Genomic DNA, 17198 nt, shown 5'->3' with positions numbered 1-17198 from the left:
AAATTAGCGTATTTTTCGCTCCATAACACGCACTCGACCATAACACGCACATAGTTTTTAGAGGAGGAAAATCCGTAGGCATGCCACCCGTAGGCATTCCCTCCATAACACGCACAGACATTTCCCCTTACTTTCTAGGAGGAAAAAAGTGAGTGTTATGGTGCAAAAAATACGGTATCTGTGACCCTGAATGGAACGGTTTGGAGTCCAATTTCCAGCAATTTACCAATCAAGATTTGTATTATTTGAGGTTAACGTTCTGGTACTACACAAATTAGATGTGAACGCAAACCTACAGCAAACTCTGGTGTGGGCAAGCTCTAGATAATACTGTTTAATCTTATTAAGGGCTTATATAGGTAATTTATTTTCCTTTCTGAAAAAGCACAACATCTAACCCTTGTGCCTATGGGAGGAAAGGTAACTGAAGGACCACTTGCTCCCAAATAAACTTGCCTGTGTGTTTCTGCCTTCAAAATGGAGGCAGATGACAACAAGAGACAGTGCCTTTTCTGTGGTGGTTCCCTGGTTGGGGGAAACTCAGAGATACTTGGCTTGTGCCTGCTTCACTAACTTCCTGAACTTTGAAAGGTTGATATATTATTACTGTTTCTTGCACTACTTGTACTACTGTTCTGATGGCTGGGTGTGTGCTTTTCTTCTTCTTTATTTTTAGCAATTTAATGTTAATGTTTTTTGTGTTTTTTTTTTACTTTTTTATTGGGTTTCTGCCATGTAAACTTCTGTTGAAAGTTGATATGTCAATTTTAAAAAGTCGTTTAATGAACCGGGGACTATGCAAAGAACCCTTTACCCTGGATTATTCCCTTCACAATAACGATGCACTTTTCCCCACACGTGATTCCTATCTTCCCTTAAGGCAGGTGTTTTGTTGTGGCGATATTGCACTTTCCCTTCAAATCGCATTATTATTTATTTGAAGAAAATGGAATTTTTAGAAGCTGTATGCTGTTCCTCTACCCGAGCAAACTCTGGTGTACCTTATTTAGAAGAAAGTACAAACTGTAAAACTTCCCATTGTCCTCCACCAGGTCATCTTGTTTAAATGTGTGTCTGGTTAATTTTTCTTCAGTTTTTTGGAAGCTATGTCCTGGCTCTGTTTGATAGGACACCTCTATCATCCTAGGCACATTTATACAGAACTATGTCTTGTGTTAGGAGGGTTTACTCCTTAGAATGGATTTCAGGCCTAGTATTCTTGGTATATCAGGCACCAAAAAGTGTCTTGTGCAAATTAAAGTCAAAATGTAAGTGAGATGTGCTTTGACAGACCATGGAGCACAGCACATCTTTCCAGTTACAGAGTGGTGTTTGTGTCAGGCAATTCTACTCATTATTGATCCAGAACAGATTCCAGTGTTTAATTAGCAGAGTAAAAATTTAAACACATTGCAGGACCCCCCCCCAAAAAAAAAATAGACCAGAGACAATTATATTTCATCCAGCAGAGCTTTACGGCTACTGAAGGCAAATGAGCATAATGGTCACAAATCCAGCACAGGATTGGCACTGTCCATAAGAAATCCAGTTGCAGCAGACCTAACTTAAACTTACAATAACTTATAATGAATCTAAACCTTACCACTAAGCATACTAGGTACAGAACACCACACCAGAAGGAAAAGAGATAGAAATCGAAGGAGTACAGCTCCTCCTGAAATTTACCTCAGGAAATGGGAAACACCACAGCTTCTTACCAGCTTACCCACTAGCCTAACACCCCAGGAACACCTGGCACAGTCATGGCATTAAATAAACAGTGTCAATTGCTGGCAGTTTGCTCTAAGAACTCAATAAGCTATGGGTCTCATCGTTCGTCGAGCACCAGCCGAAGTGGTAAATCTTATTTCAGAAAGTGCCAGGAGCTGGTAATTGGGTCCATGCTGATTCTAAACAAGGGCTTTTGGGAAGGAAAGGTTTTGGGCATACTGAATCACAAGAAAGGTGGGAGAGAGATTTTTAGTCTCTAGTGCCACCTGAAAGGCGAGCTAGTGCACTGCCTGTTGCCCTTTGCTGATTATTAATGGCAGCTTCCCTAAGGAAGCCTGAAGAGAAAGTTGTCCATGTGGCATGAAGCCCTTTGTAGTCCCCAAATCGCTGATCAGGAAATGACTTGCCAACTGCAATTAACGGGGACTTGCTAATGTTTCGACTCTTGAGATGTATGTTTTTAGGACCTGCCTTTTTTTTGTAAAATTTTAACTCATTTTTAAACTGCTTTTAATATTGCACAATAATAATTTTAACATTAATGTTGTGCTTTAATTGCTGTAACCTGCCATGAGACCTTAGGGTGAAGGGCGGATAACAAATTGTAATAATTGTAATAATAATTGCAGTAAACAACAACAACAATTTAAGGAAAGACTCAGACAGAGGTTTAGTTGTGAATAAGGAAGTAGGGGTGTGGGGTTTTTTTGCTTTATAATTTAATTCCATTGTGTCAGATGTGATTATTCATATAAATAAATTTGAGATAATTCAATTGTGAGAATGGTGATTAAAGCTAAGCCCTGTTTCTGACGGACAGTTTATTGTCTATTGTTCTTTGTTGGTCACTAGTTACCCAAAGGTCTCCAAGCGACTTAGAACGCCTTTTAAAACAATCATAAATATACCATTAAATAATATATAAGACCCGTATCATTCATCAATTATGTATTTATGCACATACAGACAAACAGCCCCCTCCTCCCTATCAGATAGCTTTGCATAGAAAGGAGAACTGCGCTTCCTGTGGCTTCTCTCATCCTATCCAATATGGCCAAAGATTAGAAGAAGGAAAGAAGTTTCAAATGAAATGAAGCCTTTCATGCTTGGCCTGTAAGGAGTGCAAACTCTTTAAGAGAAGGATGAAGTAGACCATTAGTTCTCAGCAAAACATTGCCTGCTCTCCCTTTGCCGCTTCTTGAATTCATCACACAGGGTTACGTTCCAAGCTGTAGTGTAGGTAACATGCAGAAGTCCCCCCCCCCATTGAGTTTTCATTCCTCATATGACCATTTTTCTAAAACAGGACGCAAAGTGCTGAGGGAGCCGCACTCTCTGACAGATTAGGAAGTGAGACTTCTTTTTTCTGCTGTGAATCCTCTCCATGGGGAGCATCACTTTCAGCCTCTAACAGGTAAACAGGGAGAAGGAAGCAAAAGGTGCGAGAAAAACAATCAGGAATATTCTAATTTGGAGCCAGTTTGTTAGCCATCCTAGAGGTAGCGCCATTATTGTCTGCTGCCACACAGGAGTACAATAATTCACATGGGTAATGACAGTTTACACAATATCCCCGCCTCCCCCAATTCAGTTCAACTCTCATTTTTGAAAGGGAATGTGCATGTTTCTGCATCTAGGTAATCAAAGCGACAACAGTTCCAAGAGGCAGGGGAAATCGGCAAAAATCCCATTCTCTCTCTCTCTCTTAAATGTGCATTTTCCACTGTTTTTTTACATTCATCATACATACATTGCCCATCACATATCACTTCCCAGTTCATTTCTCCATGGCATTCTATGCAACCCTTATTCTGCTGCATATTCTATTATACCATCCAATTTTATCTCATGTATTTCCTTTATTTAATACTTGATTTTTTTAAAAACCCATTCTCTTCCATTGAGGTTCAAAAGCCCTTGCACTTATAGAATTGCACCAACTGAATCAAGCCTTCTGGATTCACTATAGCAGCAGATTTATTGGAGGCCGCTAGAAGTTTTGAGGGATGGTGAGTTTATTCACTTCCCCCCTCCCTCTCCAAAATTGGGGAGGTAAACATGAGTATGGTAACCAATACTAATCCCACAGCTTCTGTGCACTGCGTGAACATTGTAACAAACCTGCCGCATCTTCTCTATGCTCTGCGTCCCTGGCTGTAAGAGAATCTTCAGCATACTTCATTATTACAACATTCTTGCCATGATGATGGCTTTCCAAAGTGTCTGCTTCAACAAAAAAAAGAGAAAAGGGCTAGTATTGTGTAAATTCTATACAAATTAACACACCTCCTCATAATACACACTCTCTGGTACAGTCGTACCTTGGTTCTCAAACTTTTATTTGTTCCTGAAGTCCGTTCTACTCCCGAAACTGTTTGAAAACCAAGGCGCAGCTTCCGATTGGCTGTGGGAGCTTCCTGCACTCAATCGGAAGCCGCGTTGGGCATTCGGCTTTGTGAAAAATGTTTGCAAACCGGAACAATTACAGTGTTTGGGAGCCAATTTGTTTGACAACTAGGCCATTTGGGAACCAAGGTACCACTGTAGTAGTATTTATTAAAAGTCTATCCTGCCTTTCTTCCCAAAGGAGCCCAGAGCAGCAAACAACAAAGCACCAAAACAAACAGCTAAAAATGAAATAAAAACTTAATTAAAGCATTTAAGAACCATCAAAAGTGCATCAGCTTGGAAATTCCAGCACCAACATATGTATTGAGGCAGAATTATTATTACTGCATTTTTACTTGGGTTTCTCTGAATTTGAGCTGAGGATTCCATTTTTGTATCTCACCAGTCAAAGCACATGAGCAAGATTAACCCGTTACCGAAAAGACAAGTAAGAATCTTGTGCGTTCAAAAGGCAAATTGTAATTTGACATGAGCTTTTGACTGGAGGCTTATTTCAAATCCATGGCGGGTTCGAAGCTTGGTAGATCCATTTACAAATAGAAGCAGTTTTGCAAAGCGAGGCTCAAAAATAAAGTGTAGGAAAAACAACGCTTGATTTCATAAGAACTAGTCCTGGCCATGGAACCTAAATCCAAGAATATAGAGATAAATACACCAACCTCTTAGTGCAGATACATCACACAATGTAGATAGTGGCGGAGCGATTTCATTTCATGATGCTATAAATATAAGAATTTCATGATGCTATAAATATAAGAATTTCTCTGTCCCTCGACAGACTCACACCATTGCCGTCGCCATTCCCAGATGTCTCTTCCAGTCGTCCCATTATTTCATTCTCGGTGGCATGGAGGTTTTTCCTCAGAAAATGCGTTGTCATTTTCCCTTTTCCTTTGACCTGTATCTCTCCCCTTTCCACCATCTCAAACACTTGGTGTGATAATGCTCTGTTGAGTGCGAGAAGCACAGCAAATGTGGGGCTCACAATTCACCCATTTCCCAAAATCCTCAGGTGTCCAACACCTCTGTCGCTCATGATACTGCCCGCTCCTCCACCCGATTCCACGCTGCCAAATTCTACCCTCCTTGAAGCTTATGCATCTAAGGATGTGAGCACCCCATACCTTTTAAGCATGTTCAGAATGTGTTTTTCCCCACTCAAGGAATTCTGGGCCTTGTATTTTACCCTTTGTAGAGCTTCAGTTCCCAGCAACTCTGAACAAACTGCAGCGCTGAGAATTCTTTGAGGGAAAGAATGTGCTTTAAAGATATAGGGTGTACACAGCCCTAACAGAAATTACAAGTGGGACTCGCAACAAGTGTTGCCGTGTGGAGCCATGTCCTCTCCCAAAGTCCACCATTCTATCTTATCTCCACGTCCATCAGCATTTTTTCTCCCCCTGAGCATTCTCAGTCCTCTCTGGCTGTTTATGTGGTGCATGCCTGCCCCCCACTTTACTGTCGTCCCCCCAAACTATTGGTTGTGCTTCTGCAAACTCTGCCATTCCCCCAAGCCTGCTGATATTTCAATTTTCTGTGTGGATAGTGCTCTTTTAAAGGGATGGGGGTGGGTTAAACCACAGAGCCTAGGACTTGCCGATCAGAAGGTTGGCGGTTCGAATCCCTGCGACAGGGTGAGCTCCCATTGCTCTGTCCCTACTCCTGCCAACCTAGCAGTTCAAAAGCACATCAAAGTGCAAGTAGATAAATAGGTAGCGCTCCAGAGGGAAGGTAAATGGTGTTTCCGTGCGCTGCCCTGGTTCACCAGAAGTGACTTAGTCATGCTGGCCACATGACCCGGAAGCTGTACATCGGCTCCCTCGGCCAATAAAGCGAGATGAGCATCGCAACCCCAGAGTCGGCCACGACTGGACCTAATGGTCAGGGGTCCCTTTACCTAGTGCTCTTTTGGCTAGATAAGGATCTACTGCCAGAAAATGTTGCTGTTGATCTGCAGTAGGCTTTGGGAACGTTTGGCCCTCCAGATGTTGCTGAACTACAACTCCCATCAGCCCCAGCAAGCGCGGCCAATGGTGGGAGTTTTAGTTGAGCAACACCTGGAGGTTCCTCACACCTGATATATAGAGTGGACAATTGGAATATGAGAAAGGCAGTAATACCCATCAGTAGGTCATCCGCTTTGCCCTACAAAAGTTCTCACTGCCTACTCCTGAAGATAATTCGATAATTGATGTGGAGCATGTTAGTGGTCCTAGGGACAGCACAGATCCCACAAAACGTCTGGGATTTGATAGGCTTGGTACTGCCAATGTAGAAAAGACAAGAGGAGAATTTTCCTTGTGTTGCGATTGACTTGCAGGTTCTTACCTGAACGTTGTTGGGCTCAGATGGATTTTGTCTGGAAGTCCATGGCTTTCCATCCTAGAAGCTGTGTTGACTGTATCGCCAAACAAGCAGTACCTGGGCATTTTCTCCCCAACCACTCCAGCCAAAACTGGTCCAGTGTGCACCCCAATTCTAATCTGCTGGCATAAACACAACAAAGGAAAATGTGTTCTCTGTTACAGCTCTAAAAGAAATAGTTGGTTGTTTTTCATTCAACCTCCTGGATTTGTTGCAGTATAACATGACATTTAGCAAGGCCGTCATTCAAAAACACTTTCTGCACCACAGCAAACTAGTCGGATTTCTACTGACTGCAGCATGGTGAGAGATAGTTCAACAATGGAAGAACCAGGCTGGAACGTTTGGGAAAATAATATATGGGATTCTTCTTCTTCTTTGGTGATCACTTGTAGCCGAGTAAGATTGTCTTCCATGAACAATGTCCTAGTGTCTCACCAGACACAGGAGGGCAATTAAAGGCATAACTAATAGTGACACCTTCCAACAGTGCTATTTTTCTAGAAAAAAGAGGTGCCGGAACTCACTATGAATGCCTCCCGTGTTCTCTTACAATGTCAATGGCAGCCACCTGAGAGGTGCTGGAACTGAGATCCAGAGTTGGAAGAGAACTGGGAGGTCATCCCATCCAACTGCCTTGCCAACTGCAGGAATTCAGCGGGAATTACTTCTGAGTTAGGCATCCATAGAATCATGCAATTGAAGTCGAGATCAAATGTACCTGTATAGGCTTATCTGTGAGTGGGTTCATCACTTCTCTTGCAGCTATTCTCATGCCCAGGGCAAAATTAGCCACCCTTTCAGCATGACTGCTGACAGGCACTGGGATGCCTCCTACAACCATGTAGGCGTCTCCTATTGTTTCCACCTGTAAGGCAATAGAGAGACATACTGTAGGGATGGGAAGACAAAAAATTCCTTGGCCAACACGTGCCATGACTGCTCCCCACTTTCCTGTCCCACACAGAGAGATGTCCTTCCTATATTTCACCTATAGCTCAGGGGCTGCTCTCATAATGGCCCACAGCCAGTTGCCCCATTTAGCAAGGCTTATTAATAAGCACACAGCATTTCCTCGGCTTCAGCTGAGATTTCTACATTGCAGGGGGTTGAGCCAGATGACTCTTGGGTCTCTTCCAACTCTATGTTTCTATGTGGGCAATGTTGGATGGAGACATTAATCTGTCCCGGATAGTTAACATAATACATTATCACCACCACCACAATTAAAAGGTTGCACTAGTGCAGTTTATCCTCTAGGTCAGGCATAGGCAAACTCAGCCCTCCAGATGTTTTGGGACTACAACTCCCACCATCCCTGACCACTGGTCCTGTTGGCTAGGGATGATGGAAGTTGTAGTCCCAAAACATCTGGAGGGCCGAGTTTGCCTATGCCTGCTCTAGGCAGCAGGGGAAATATTTACAGGAATAAAAGGAGGAAAGAATACTGGCATGCTGCAGAGGGAAATGATATGAAGGAAAAACTGGTCTGGAAAGGCTTGACAGTTTAATGTTTTTGACAAGTTAATAGTCAGTTTTCATTCTCATCCTTGTGTCCATCATTCTAAAACAATTTTTCATAGCGATAGGGCTTGATACAACCAGCTATAAACATCAAGATGAGCAGGAAAGGCAGAATAAGTGATGAAAATGTGTGTAAATTGCAAGAACGCTTACTTTATAAACACTGTGGACACTAGTTAGCCGATCAAATCTTGAGTACATGGAATTAAGCATGTTCACTATCTGAATAGGTTCACAGGCAGAGCAGATGTTTGTGAAGGTCACGACATCACTGAAAAGTATTGTGCAGCAACTAAAATCTCCTAGGGAATAATTAAAAGAATAATGCCTATTTTGGAAAGTCAGTTTTGTTTATTTTAAGCCACAAAACCAAGACACCATTCTGTTTGTAAGGCCAACGCAGTTGACAGTGCCATTTGCTTCGGTCCTTCTGTTGGTAGAGAAGAAAAACCAATCCCCACATTCAGGGCCAGCCCAAGATATTTTGCCGCTCAAGGCAAAGCAGAAAATGGTGCCCTGTCGCTGCTGCCTCCACTGCCACATGCACACACCACTGCTGCTGCCTGAGGTGACTGGAAACTCCTGTGGCAGGAGAGAGAAAAGTAGAGCAGAGAGGAGAAGGCAGTAATGGCCCCACTCTTCCCAGGCGGTGGCTATGGGTGACAAGTTCAGGAGGCAATGAGTAGTGTGCTCCTTAGGGGCCCAGATCGGCTGTTCCTCTTGGCTGTCCCCAGATTACTGCCTGAAGCAGCTGTCTCACTGAAGCTAGCAGCTGCCTGCATGACATGGGGCTGGCAACCTGGTGCCCATGGTCACTGTGGTGCCCATGAAGGCTTCCGGTGGTACCCTTGGCTGGTGCCCCAAACTCTAAGTGTTCATTATCTTTCAAGGAAGTCTCCAGCCCTCCTAGAAAGGATGTTCAGGGGCAAAACATGCAAACACTTTCTAAGTGAAATGATAGTGGTATGGTCACCCTGACTATTCCCTCTGGTACTGAGGAATATTCCTTCTTATCATTAGAGAGCAACACCATTGGTACATGTGCAATCGCCTTCATTAGGACCATGCTGACTTCCCATGGTAAGAATAAGGCAGTCAGGGGTGGTTGTCTCCTTAATCTTGTGCTATGCTACATGCCCAATTGCAGCCATTTTGTTTTGTGCTATGCCACACCCCCTCCACGGCTGCCATTTTGTGACTTGTGTCCCCAGCACCCTCTCAAAATTCAAAATGCTCCCTCTATTCCAAAAAAAGCTTGTTAACCTCAGACTGTGAAAAGTCTTTCTGTTTCAAGATGGACTCAAGTGGCTTAGACTAGTGTTACATTTTATTGAACCACTGGGTTTGTCAGTGAAGGCAGCAAACCTTTGCACATGGTCCTGGACACTTTTAATCAGGATGCATTCAGACAGAACTTTCCAGTTCTCAAAATCTGCTTTTAATGTAAAAATATGCAAAGAAAGAATAACATATCCTCTGAATCCTTTTGCGTTGAGGTGAATCTCTTAGGTGGCAGTACTTCTGACACACTTTAAACAGCAAACTATAACCCCACATTCCAGCTGAAATCACTCGAGCTCATCATACTGTAATATATTTATTTATGAGACATACACCCCACTCTAATTTTGAGTTCCCAGCAGAACTCGGGGAACCAACCATGGCCAAACCTGCCAAATCAGCAATGTTAGAGTATCCGCCAGTTTTCCCCAGACTATCTGCCGAACCCCCTCTGTCTTGCTTTATTATAATTTCCCAGTTGAAATTGGTTAGCTGTCCAGTCTTTCAAAACATTACAGTGATATCCTCGCTGCCACAAAAGCATGAAAGGACAATAAAAAGCATTTACCTGCTTCCACCTTTTTGCCCTCCTTAAGCTGATTGGCCACATGTTTTGGCAACATGGCATAGAGCAGAGCCTCCGATTTCTTCTTTTCCGCTTCCAGGTTTTTGGAGAGAATCCTTAGCTCTTCCTTCTTCCTCTCTAGCTGGTTAGATAGCTCTATCTCTGCCAGCCGTTGCTGGTTGAAGAGGATGAGATCCCTTGTTGTGTCGTGCTGTGCAATGTCAGAGAGGTGCATCCGTTGCTCTTCCAGTTCCTCCAAACTGCGCAACTTGGGTGAGCACAAGTACATCATGCACTTCATGGAATCCATCCAGATCATTTGTCCTTTTCATTAAAAAAAATGAAATAAGTTACAGAATGATATTCCCTTGTGTTTAAAGCTACTGATTAAGCCGAATCTTACTTGTAACACCACCACAAACCTATTGTACACCTTGAACCCCCCAAATCTTGCAAATGCTTCGTCACCAGATCGTAACAGAGGTTTAGAACTTGGGTCCAGAATTTTGAATTCTTTTGTGAGGCACTGGAAAAGTTAAGGAAGGAGGAATGGCTCCTAAGGGAGAGGTGGGCAACATTTTTTAAATTGGCATTTGCCATATTAATAAAATATGTAAATGCAATACACAAATTTATAGCAGAGATGTATATTGTACACCCCAAATGTAGATGTGTTTCCTTGTTTTATTTTGCCTTGCATACAAGCAGTTATGGTGGTATTCCATTTGCTAAGGAAAGTCTCTGTATGATTTGTGAGTAAGTTTCATAGGATCAGGAGACACCAGGCTATATTGTCTTTCTTTTTTTTGGTGCCTATTGAAGACCTTTGTATCTCAGCCAGCCTTTTAAGTGGAGTTATTTTTATACCTGTCTATTTCTGCATTGACTTTTAAATTGTTTTTAAATATGGAATTATTTTTAATTGTCTATATATATTTTTTTCTGTGAAATCACTTCAAGACACTTACGGGAAGCAATCCATCAACGGAATCACATAGATTAACTAACATCTAGAAATGTGGGAGTCTTCCAAAGCCTTCCAACCATTTTTATATAAAACTGCAGGTGACCATCTCTCAAGTTTCCTTGCCACCACAGTGCTAGTATGAGGGTCCTTAGCATTCAGATGTCTGCAAAAAGCAAGTTTGTTTGATACCTCTGAGCTTTAGCATGGGCCGTCTCGTCCACAAGTTAGGCAGCGCATCCCTTCGTATCTTGAGAACAAACTGGCTGTTGATGAACTTCCGTATGCTAAAGATTGTGAATGTAACTTGTGGGTGAACAATAGAGAAATACTCATCTAATCTGGTTCCATAGATCTGCAAGCCTGGTACAAATTTCTGAATGTTCACACCAGCCTGCTTGATCGTCAGCTGAGGAGCAGATAGAAAGGTTGCATAATTTCATGACTAAAAGGAAAGTTTTCAAACTCTCTTGAGCACCAACAAAAAAAACCTTCATGTGTGATCCTACTTACATCATTTTTTCAACAAAAAACAACAGCACCTTTTGCCAACATACATTCGTAATTTTAAAACTTTGCATACACTTCAACCACAGATACTCTGAGACCAACTCAACAAGCATCTCTATTCCAGCTACGAGGATTCAGGCCAATGGATAACTTACTGTTTCATCGAACACAATGTGGAAAGGAAACGCACAACAGAAAGTTCTCTCCTCAACCCAAAGTCTCTCAGGAAAAAATGGCTCCAAGGTACGAATAAGGTCCTCTATGAAACACAGAGTGATAGACAACACACAGAGTGAATTTACAAAGAGAGAATATTTTCTTGAATTTCCACATTTCGCCTGTATATAGTAATTTGATCATTCTCCATTGATACATCCTTTCCTTTGCTCTAGCCAACACTTGGAAAACGTCTTGTTATACCATTCAGATATCAATTCCTGCCTTAGTTATCCCCCTTTGTAGCGGGATAATGCTTCACTGTTTTAGGGGGATAATGCCTGATAGGGCCAGTCCAGCATCTATTTATGGTTTGGAAGACACAAGTAGCTGTTCAGAACATGCAGCCCCCCTACACCTTGATATTCATTATTCTGGAGGTTGTGAAGCTCTACTTGCTGGATAATAAAGAATTTGGCTGAAACAGTTCCACACAGTTTCTAACATATTCACAATCTGATTTTTATGGGGGGGGGGGAGAACATGGCATCAAAATTTGGAGCAGGACACAAGATTTGGTGTGTGTAGTCAGAAGGGGTGGGTATCTTTGTCTATGTAATAAAATTCCAGGCTTTCACTTACCTGAACTTAAGCATAGATCAGTGTAATTGAGAAGCAGCAAAGCATCACATTCCAATTATATCAATCTATTATATCATCTGGCAGTTTTCTGTAAGGATACTTACATCCAAAGACAGCCTCTAATTTATGCTGATGAGGCCCATCTTTCATTTCAATAATCATGCTGAGGTTAAGAAGGATTTAATATACCTCTCCTAAATTTCACAATGTGCCTCACAATGTCCCAGTGAGATTTCTTTTCTAGTTGGTGCAACACAGATTCTTCCCTCCCTTTCTGGAAAGCAGCACCCAGTCTCTAAATAGAACATTGGTAGAAAAATGGTACATCGTGGTAATTAAGATTAACTGAATCATGCTCATATTCTAAAGCCATATACACAGAGCAACCTCATGGTTGCCATAGAAGGTATAAAGCACAATAATTAAATCTGTATACATCAGTTTTGCTGTACACATGGAGAGTGATTCATCTATTACAATATCTTAAGAGACTTGCAAGGCTGCTCCCCCTCTCTAAGCCACGAATGTTTCTGCTAACTCAAAACTAACCCCCCCTCCTACTTTTGACAGGACCAATTTTGTCACCTTTTCATCCTCTTGACAGTCTTCACCTGCAGAGGCTATTTTTTCTTCGATCCCATTCTTCGCTTCTTTCTCATTCTGCGAAAGAAAAAACACCACGTGTTCTTTCTTCCCAGTGCGCTCCTCTTCTACATCTTGATGAAGAATCTTCAGCGTCACTTCGCTGTCAAAGAAATCTCTTGACACAGCTTCAAGGATTCCTATGTAAGAAAGAATAATCGTTTGTGTTTCCGGTCACGTCATGAGTCAATGGCGCTTGCTCCTCAGGTTCAGGCAGGGGAAAGCCAGGATTTATGAGGCAAAATTCCTGGCAATGTTCCCCAGTGGGGTCTGGGGAGCTCACTGCATCCCACTGTGCCACGCTAACCCGTGTCTGCCAACTTGAAAGGCAGAGCGGGTGCGGCCTGGGAGTGTGTTGCTGCCATGGACCAGCCTCCACCTCAGGCATGATTTGTGGTTGGCTCCTCCATAATTCGGACAATTGGCATTAATCAAGAGGCGCTCCTGGATGAAAACAATGCTCCATACTTCCTTCTTCACACATGCCCCGACTTCCCTCTCCTCTAGCAATTAGGGTTGAAGCATTCTGGCTTTTTAAGTGGAATTCTCTTCATGGAGACTGCAGTCAGGGAGGGGAACCCTGTTGAACAATGTGGGATGGGCTACTGGAGAGGAAGGAGGAATTGTCCCAAAATAGGAAACAGGTAGTTCACTAGTGCAAACATATTTTCTACCCTCTATGGAAAGGTTTCCAGAGCAAAACCTGACAAGGAACAAGATATTGTAGTATACCTGGGACAATATGATACAGGCCTTTTCTGTCGGAGTAATAGTGGAGCAACAACATCCCATCGGTTCTTTCTACTCGGAATGATGGCGCATTCATTTCCTAAGTAGAAAAACCATTGCTTTATTTTCTTGGGGGGAATCCTACACACAATAGTTATGCTCAACATTCTTAAAAGATGCATTCCTAACATCCTTGGGACAAGCGCCTCTGAGACAATTCTGTTAAGGGGGGGGGAGCGGGCTTTCTCCAAACAAGGACCACATTCCCTTCCAAGGTAACTTTTCAGAGTCAAAAGCCTGTGTGGAGTTCAGTCGTAATGCTTAACCACAGTTTCATGTTACATCACATACTTCTCCCTCTACTCTCTTTCTCTTGTGCGGCCAAGAGGAGGAATGAAAAAGGATTCAGTTTTGCTTTTACTACTACTACTACTACTATTGCTACTGCTACTGCTACTACTACTACTACTTTATTTATACCCTGCCCATCTGGCTGGGCTTCACCAGCCACTGTGGGCGGCTCCAAACAGAATATGCAAAACACAATAAAACATCAAACATTAAAAACTTCCCTAAACAGGGCTGCCTTCTAAAAGTTAGTTGTTTATCTCCTTGATATCTGATGGGAGGGAGTTCCACAGGTTGGGCACCACTACCGAGAAGGTAATTTGCCTGGTTCCTGGTAACCTCACTTCTCACAGTGAGGGAACCACCAGAAGGCCCTTGGCACTGGATCTCAGTGTCCGGCCTGAACAATTATTGTATTGTAATTCTTGTATTGTCATTGTAGATTTCCCAGTCGTAGTACTAAGCTAAGAGGTGGACTTTAAACTTATCAAACTGCCCCAGTAGAGAACAGTGCTGTATCACATCACCCCAGGTAGAATGAGCAGATTAAACTTTCCCCCTCACCTCAGCATTGTGATAGGGAAAAGAAGCCCTCAATTTTGCCAGGGACCGGTAGGCCAGGTCCAGGTCACACATTCACCCTCCCCCTTTCTAAAATTGTTTATTTTGTATTTTCTTAAAAGGGCTTTTCAGAATTGTGTCTACACAGCAAAGGAGGTACCTGGTAGGACAAGGCAAGATAGCTATGAAGGGCATCAAGGTTCTCGATAAACTCCATCAAATTTCCTCCTAGGGTCCGTAGCATTCTGTCGTATCCAGACATCTTACAGAAACTGAAAAAGTATTCCCCGAAAAGTTTGAGCACTGCCTCTTCTGACAGCTCTGAGTGGAAATAAATGAGATGAACAAATAATAACAGGGTTGGAATAATCGCTCTTAAGCACTGAGCATGAGCAAAATCCAGCCATTACACCTTCTCAAAAGATCACAAGCCTGGCCAACGTCCTAGTCTGAATGCAGAGACCTCTCAGCTGCTCAGAAAGATCTCTTCTCCTCTTGCCAGGAAACATATGGTCGAGCCTACCCGGGTGGCGCTGTAGGTTAAACCACAGAGCCTAGGGCTTGCTGATCAGAAGGTTGATGGTTCGAATCCCCGTGACAGAGTGAGCTCCCGTTGCTCGGTCCCTGCTCCTGCCAACCTAGCAGTTCGAAAGCACGTCAAAGTGCAAGTAGATAAATAGGTACCGCTCCGGCGGGAAGGTAAATGGCGTTTCCGTGTGCTGCTCTGGTTCGCCAGAAGCGGCTTAGTCATGCTTGCCACATGACCCGGAAGCTGTACGCTGGCTCCCTTGGCCAATAAAGCGAGATGAGTGCCGCAACTCCAGAGTTGGTCACGACTGGACCTAATGGTCAGGGGTCCCTTAACTTTACCTTACCCTCTCCAATAATGCTACCCCTTGTTTGGTGATGTGAGGAGAGTGTGCGGCATGGCATAACACTAATATTGCATTTGGCAGAGGTCAGGAAGGAGACATACCTGTGCACAACAGAAAGTATACCTTTTCCCATGAAGAAGACTTGCCTGTCCGTCCCCCCTCAACACAACACCCTAGCATTTGTTAATGTCCCCAGTGTCATATGACTTTCTTTACAAAATTTCTCCGTTCAGAGAAATGTATACAGTTCTCACAGGGCAATGGGCTGGACAGCAGAGACATCAATAGCAAGGCTAGTTCTTGCATTTCAGTAGGAGCTCCATTTAGCTGTTTTGGCGGGCAAAAAGTACAGCTGATGAGGGAACTGGATGATTAGCTAAGGCAGGGGTGGGAAACCTGCAGCCCCCCCAGGTGTAATGGGACAGCAACTTCAGCCAGCTCCAGCCAACTAGCCCAACGATCAGGGATGAAAGCAGCTTCTGGAGGGCCACAGATTCCACACCCCTGAATGGGAAGGATACCCCATGGCCTTCATCTGGAGTCAAGGCAGAGGCACCATGCTCCACTGATGAAGCTGACAGGCCCACTTTAAATAAGTCCAATGGGACTTACTTCCAGGACACTCATATATATATCATGTTGCATGTTTTACCTTGGATCATGTTGCATGTTTTACTTGTCCATCAGTATTTTATTTATTCATTGATTGTATTTCTATCCCTCCCTTCCTCCCCAAAGAACCCAGGGCGGCAGAAAACACATTCAGAATTGGGTTGCACAATTCTTTGTCCCTAAACTAAGTTTATTCCATAAGATAAAACAATATAAACCAAATAATACAGTTAAACATAACATCAAAGTAAATTAAAAGCCAGAAAGAGAATTTTTAAAAGGCAAAATTAAAAGAATGCAAATATAATAAATGAAACCAAAACATGTTTCACGACTTAGTGTTTTGCAGGTTTCCTGGACCAGCTTCATTGTGACAGCATCATCATAAACTGTGTATGTCATAAAGGTGTCTTCAATCCCAGTTTTTGTCCTGTAAAAGTATCAAAATTAACATCAGCATCTGAATATAAAACGAAACGGAGAGCATGATTTATTGTGCAATGTGTACAATCTACTTAAAAATATATCAATGCAAAACTTTTAAGGAAGACTGCAATGTTACTTGCATAATTTTCTTAAAACCATTTAAAATGAATACAAAATGAATTAGAGAGAGATTTTTTGGGTTTTTTTAACCCAGTAAAATCGTTCTTCAAGTGCTTACAAACCCACAGTTGGCAGGCACCTTCTTAAAAACAGGAATTTCCCCTTCTCTCTCAAACAGGAGAGAATGCCTCTTTTAAGATGGAGCCTACTGTGAAACATGCATGAACATGCATGCATTGTATAAAACAAAAATAGGGCGCATGTACCACTGCAATTGCCAGAGATGTTGCTGAACCCATTCTGAATTTTTTTTTTTATCCTTCCCAAATGTTAACTGTGGCACTCTAAATATTTGTGGACCTAACAAATTTCACACTAGAGCTCACTTCATGTCAGATGCATCTTTCTGAATGAATCTGATGAAGTGGACAATTGTCCACACTAGCTTATGCCACAATAAATCTGTTAGTCTTTAAGGTGCAACAAGGATCTTCTTTTTCTTGTGTTTCTCTCTAGTGTGTCCATAACTGAAAGAATTATCCCCTGCTTGACTTTTAAGTTTTCAAATCTCACTCGTACAATGTCGGAAAGGTACACATACTCACTTGAGATTTTCCCAGGTTTCTTCACCAAATTTCTCTATTAGAAGAGACTTCAGGCAAGTGTTGATGAATCCGTACTGGAGAGAAAGAGACAGACAGGCAAATCATCTGACTTTTGTAGTCATTTACATAGAATG

The 17198-nt window shown here is 42.6% G+C and overlaps 1 protein-coding gene across 1 annotated transcript; it reads right to left on the bottom strand.

The window, feature by feature from the left end:
• Positions 1-3021: 3021 nt before the first annotated feature.
• LOC309528196 (guanylate cyclase soluble subunit beta-2-like) lies at positions 3022-17198 on the bottom strand. The gene is made up of 15 exons (XM_082215529.1): positions 17065-17198; positions 16249-16343; positions 14587-14747; positions 13521-13617; positions 12732-12928; positions 12336-12441; positions 11504-11607; positions 11031-11247; positions 9878-10198; positions 8182-8330; positions 7226-7372; positions 6469-6623; positions 4925-5087; positions 3853-3954; positions 3022-3138 (listed from the first exon to the last, which is right to left on the bottom strand). Exons 2-14 carry the CDS (start codon positions 16313-16315, stop codon positions 3916-3918), a joined length of 1923 nt encoding a protein of 640 aa, XP_082071655.1. The 5' UTR covers positions 16316-16343; positions 17065-17198; the 3' UTR covers positions 3022-3138; positions 3853-3915.

This window comes from Podarcis vaucheri (assembly GCF_965113315.1).
Source record: "Podarcis vaucheri genome assembly, chromosome: 3".
NCBI lineage: Eukaryota > Metazoa > Chordata > Lepidosauria > Squamata > Lacertidae > Podarcis > Podarcis vaucheri.
Note: the sequence above shows the minus strand (reverse complement) of the source record. Positions and strands in the feature narration are given on the sequence as shown.

Coding starts and splice junctions, on each gene's coding strand:
- LOC309528196 (XM_082215529.1), bottom strand. CDS start 16,315: ATGACATACACAGTTTATGATGATGCTGTCACAATGAAGCTGGTCCAG. Junction 13,618..14,586: donor ATCTTGCCTTGTCCTACCAG/GTACCTCCTTTG, acceptor TTTTCTACTTAG/GAAATGAATGCGCCATCATT. Junction 5,088..6,468: donor CTGAGCCCAACAACGTTCAG/GTAAGAACCTGC, acceptor CGCACTCAACAG/AGCATTATCACACCAAGTGT.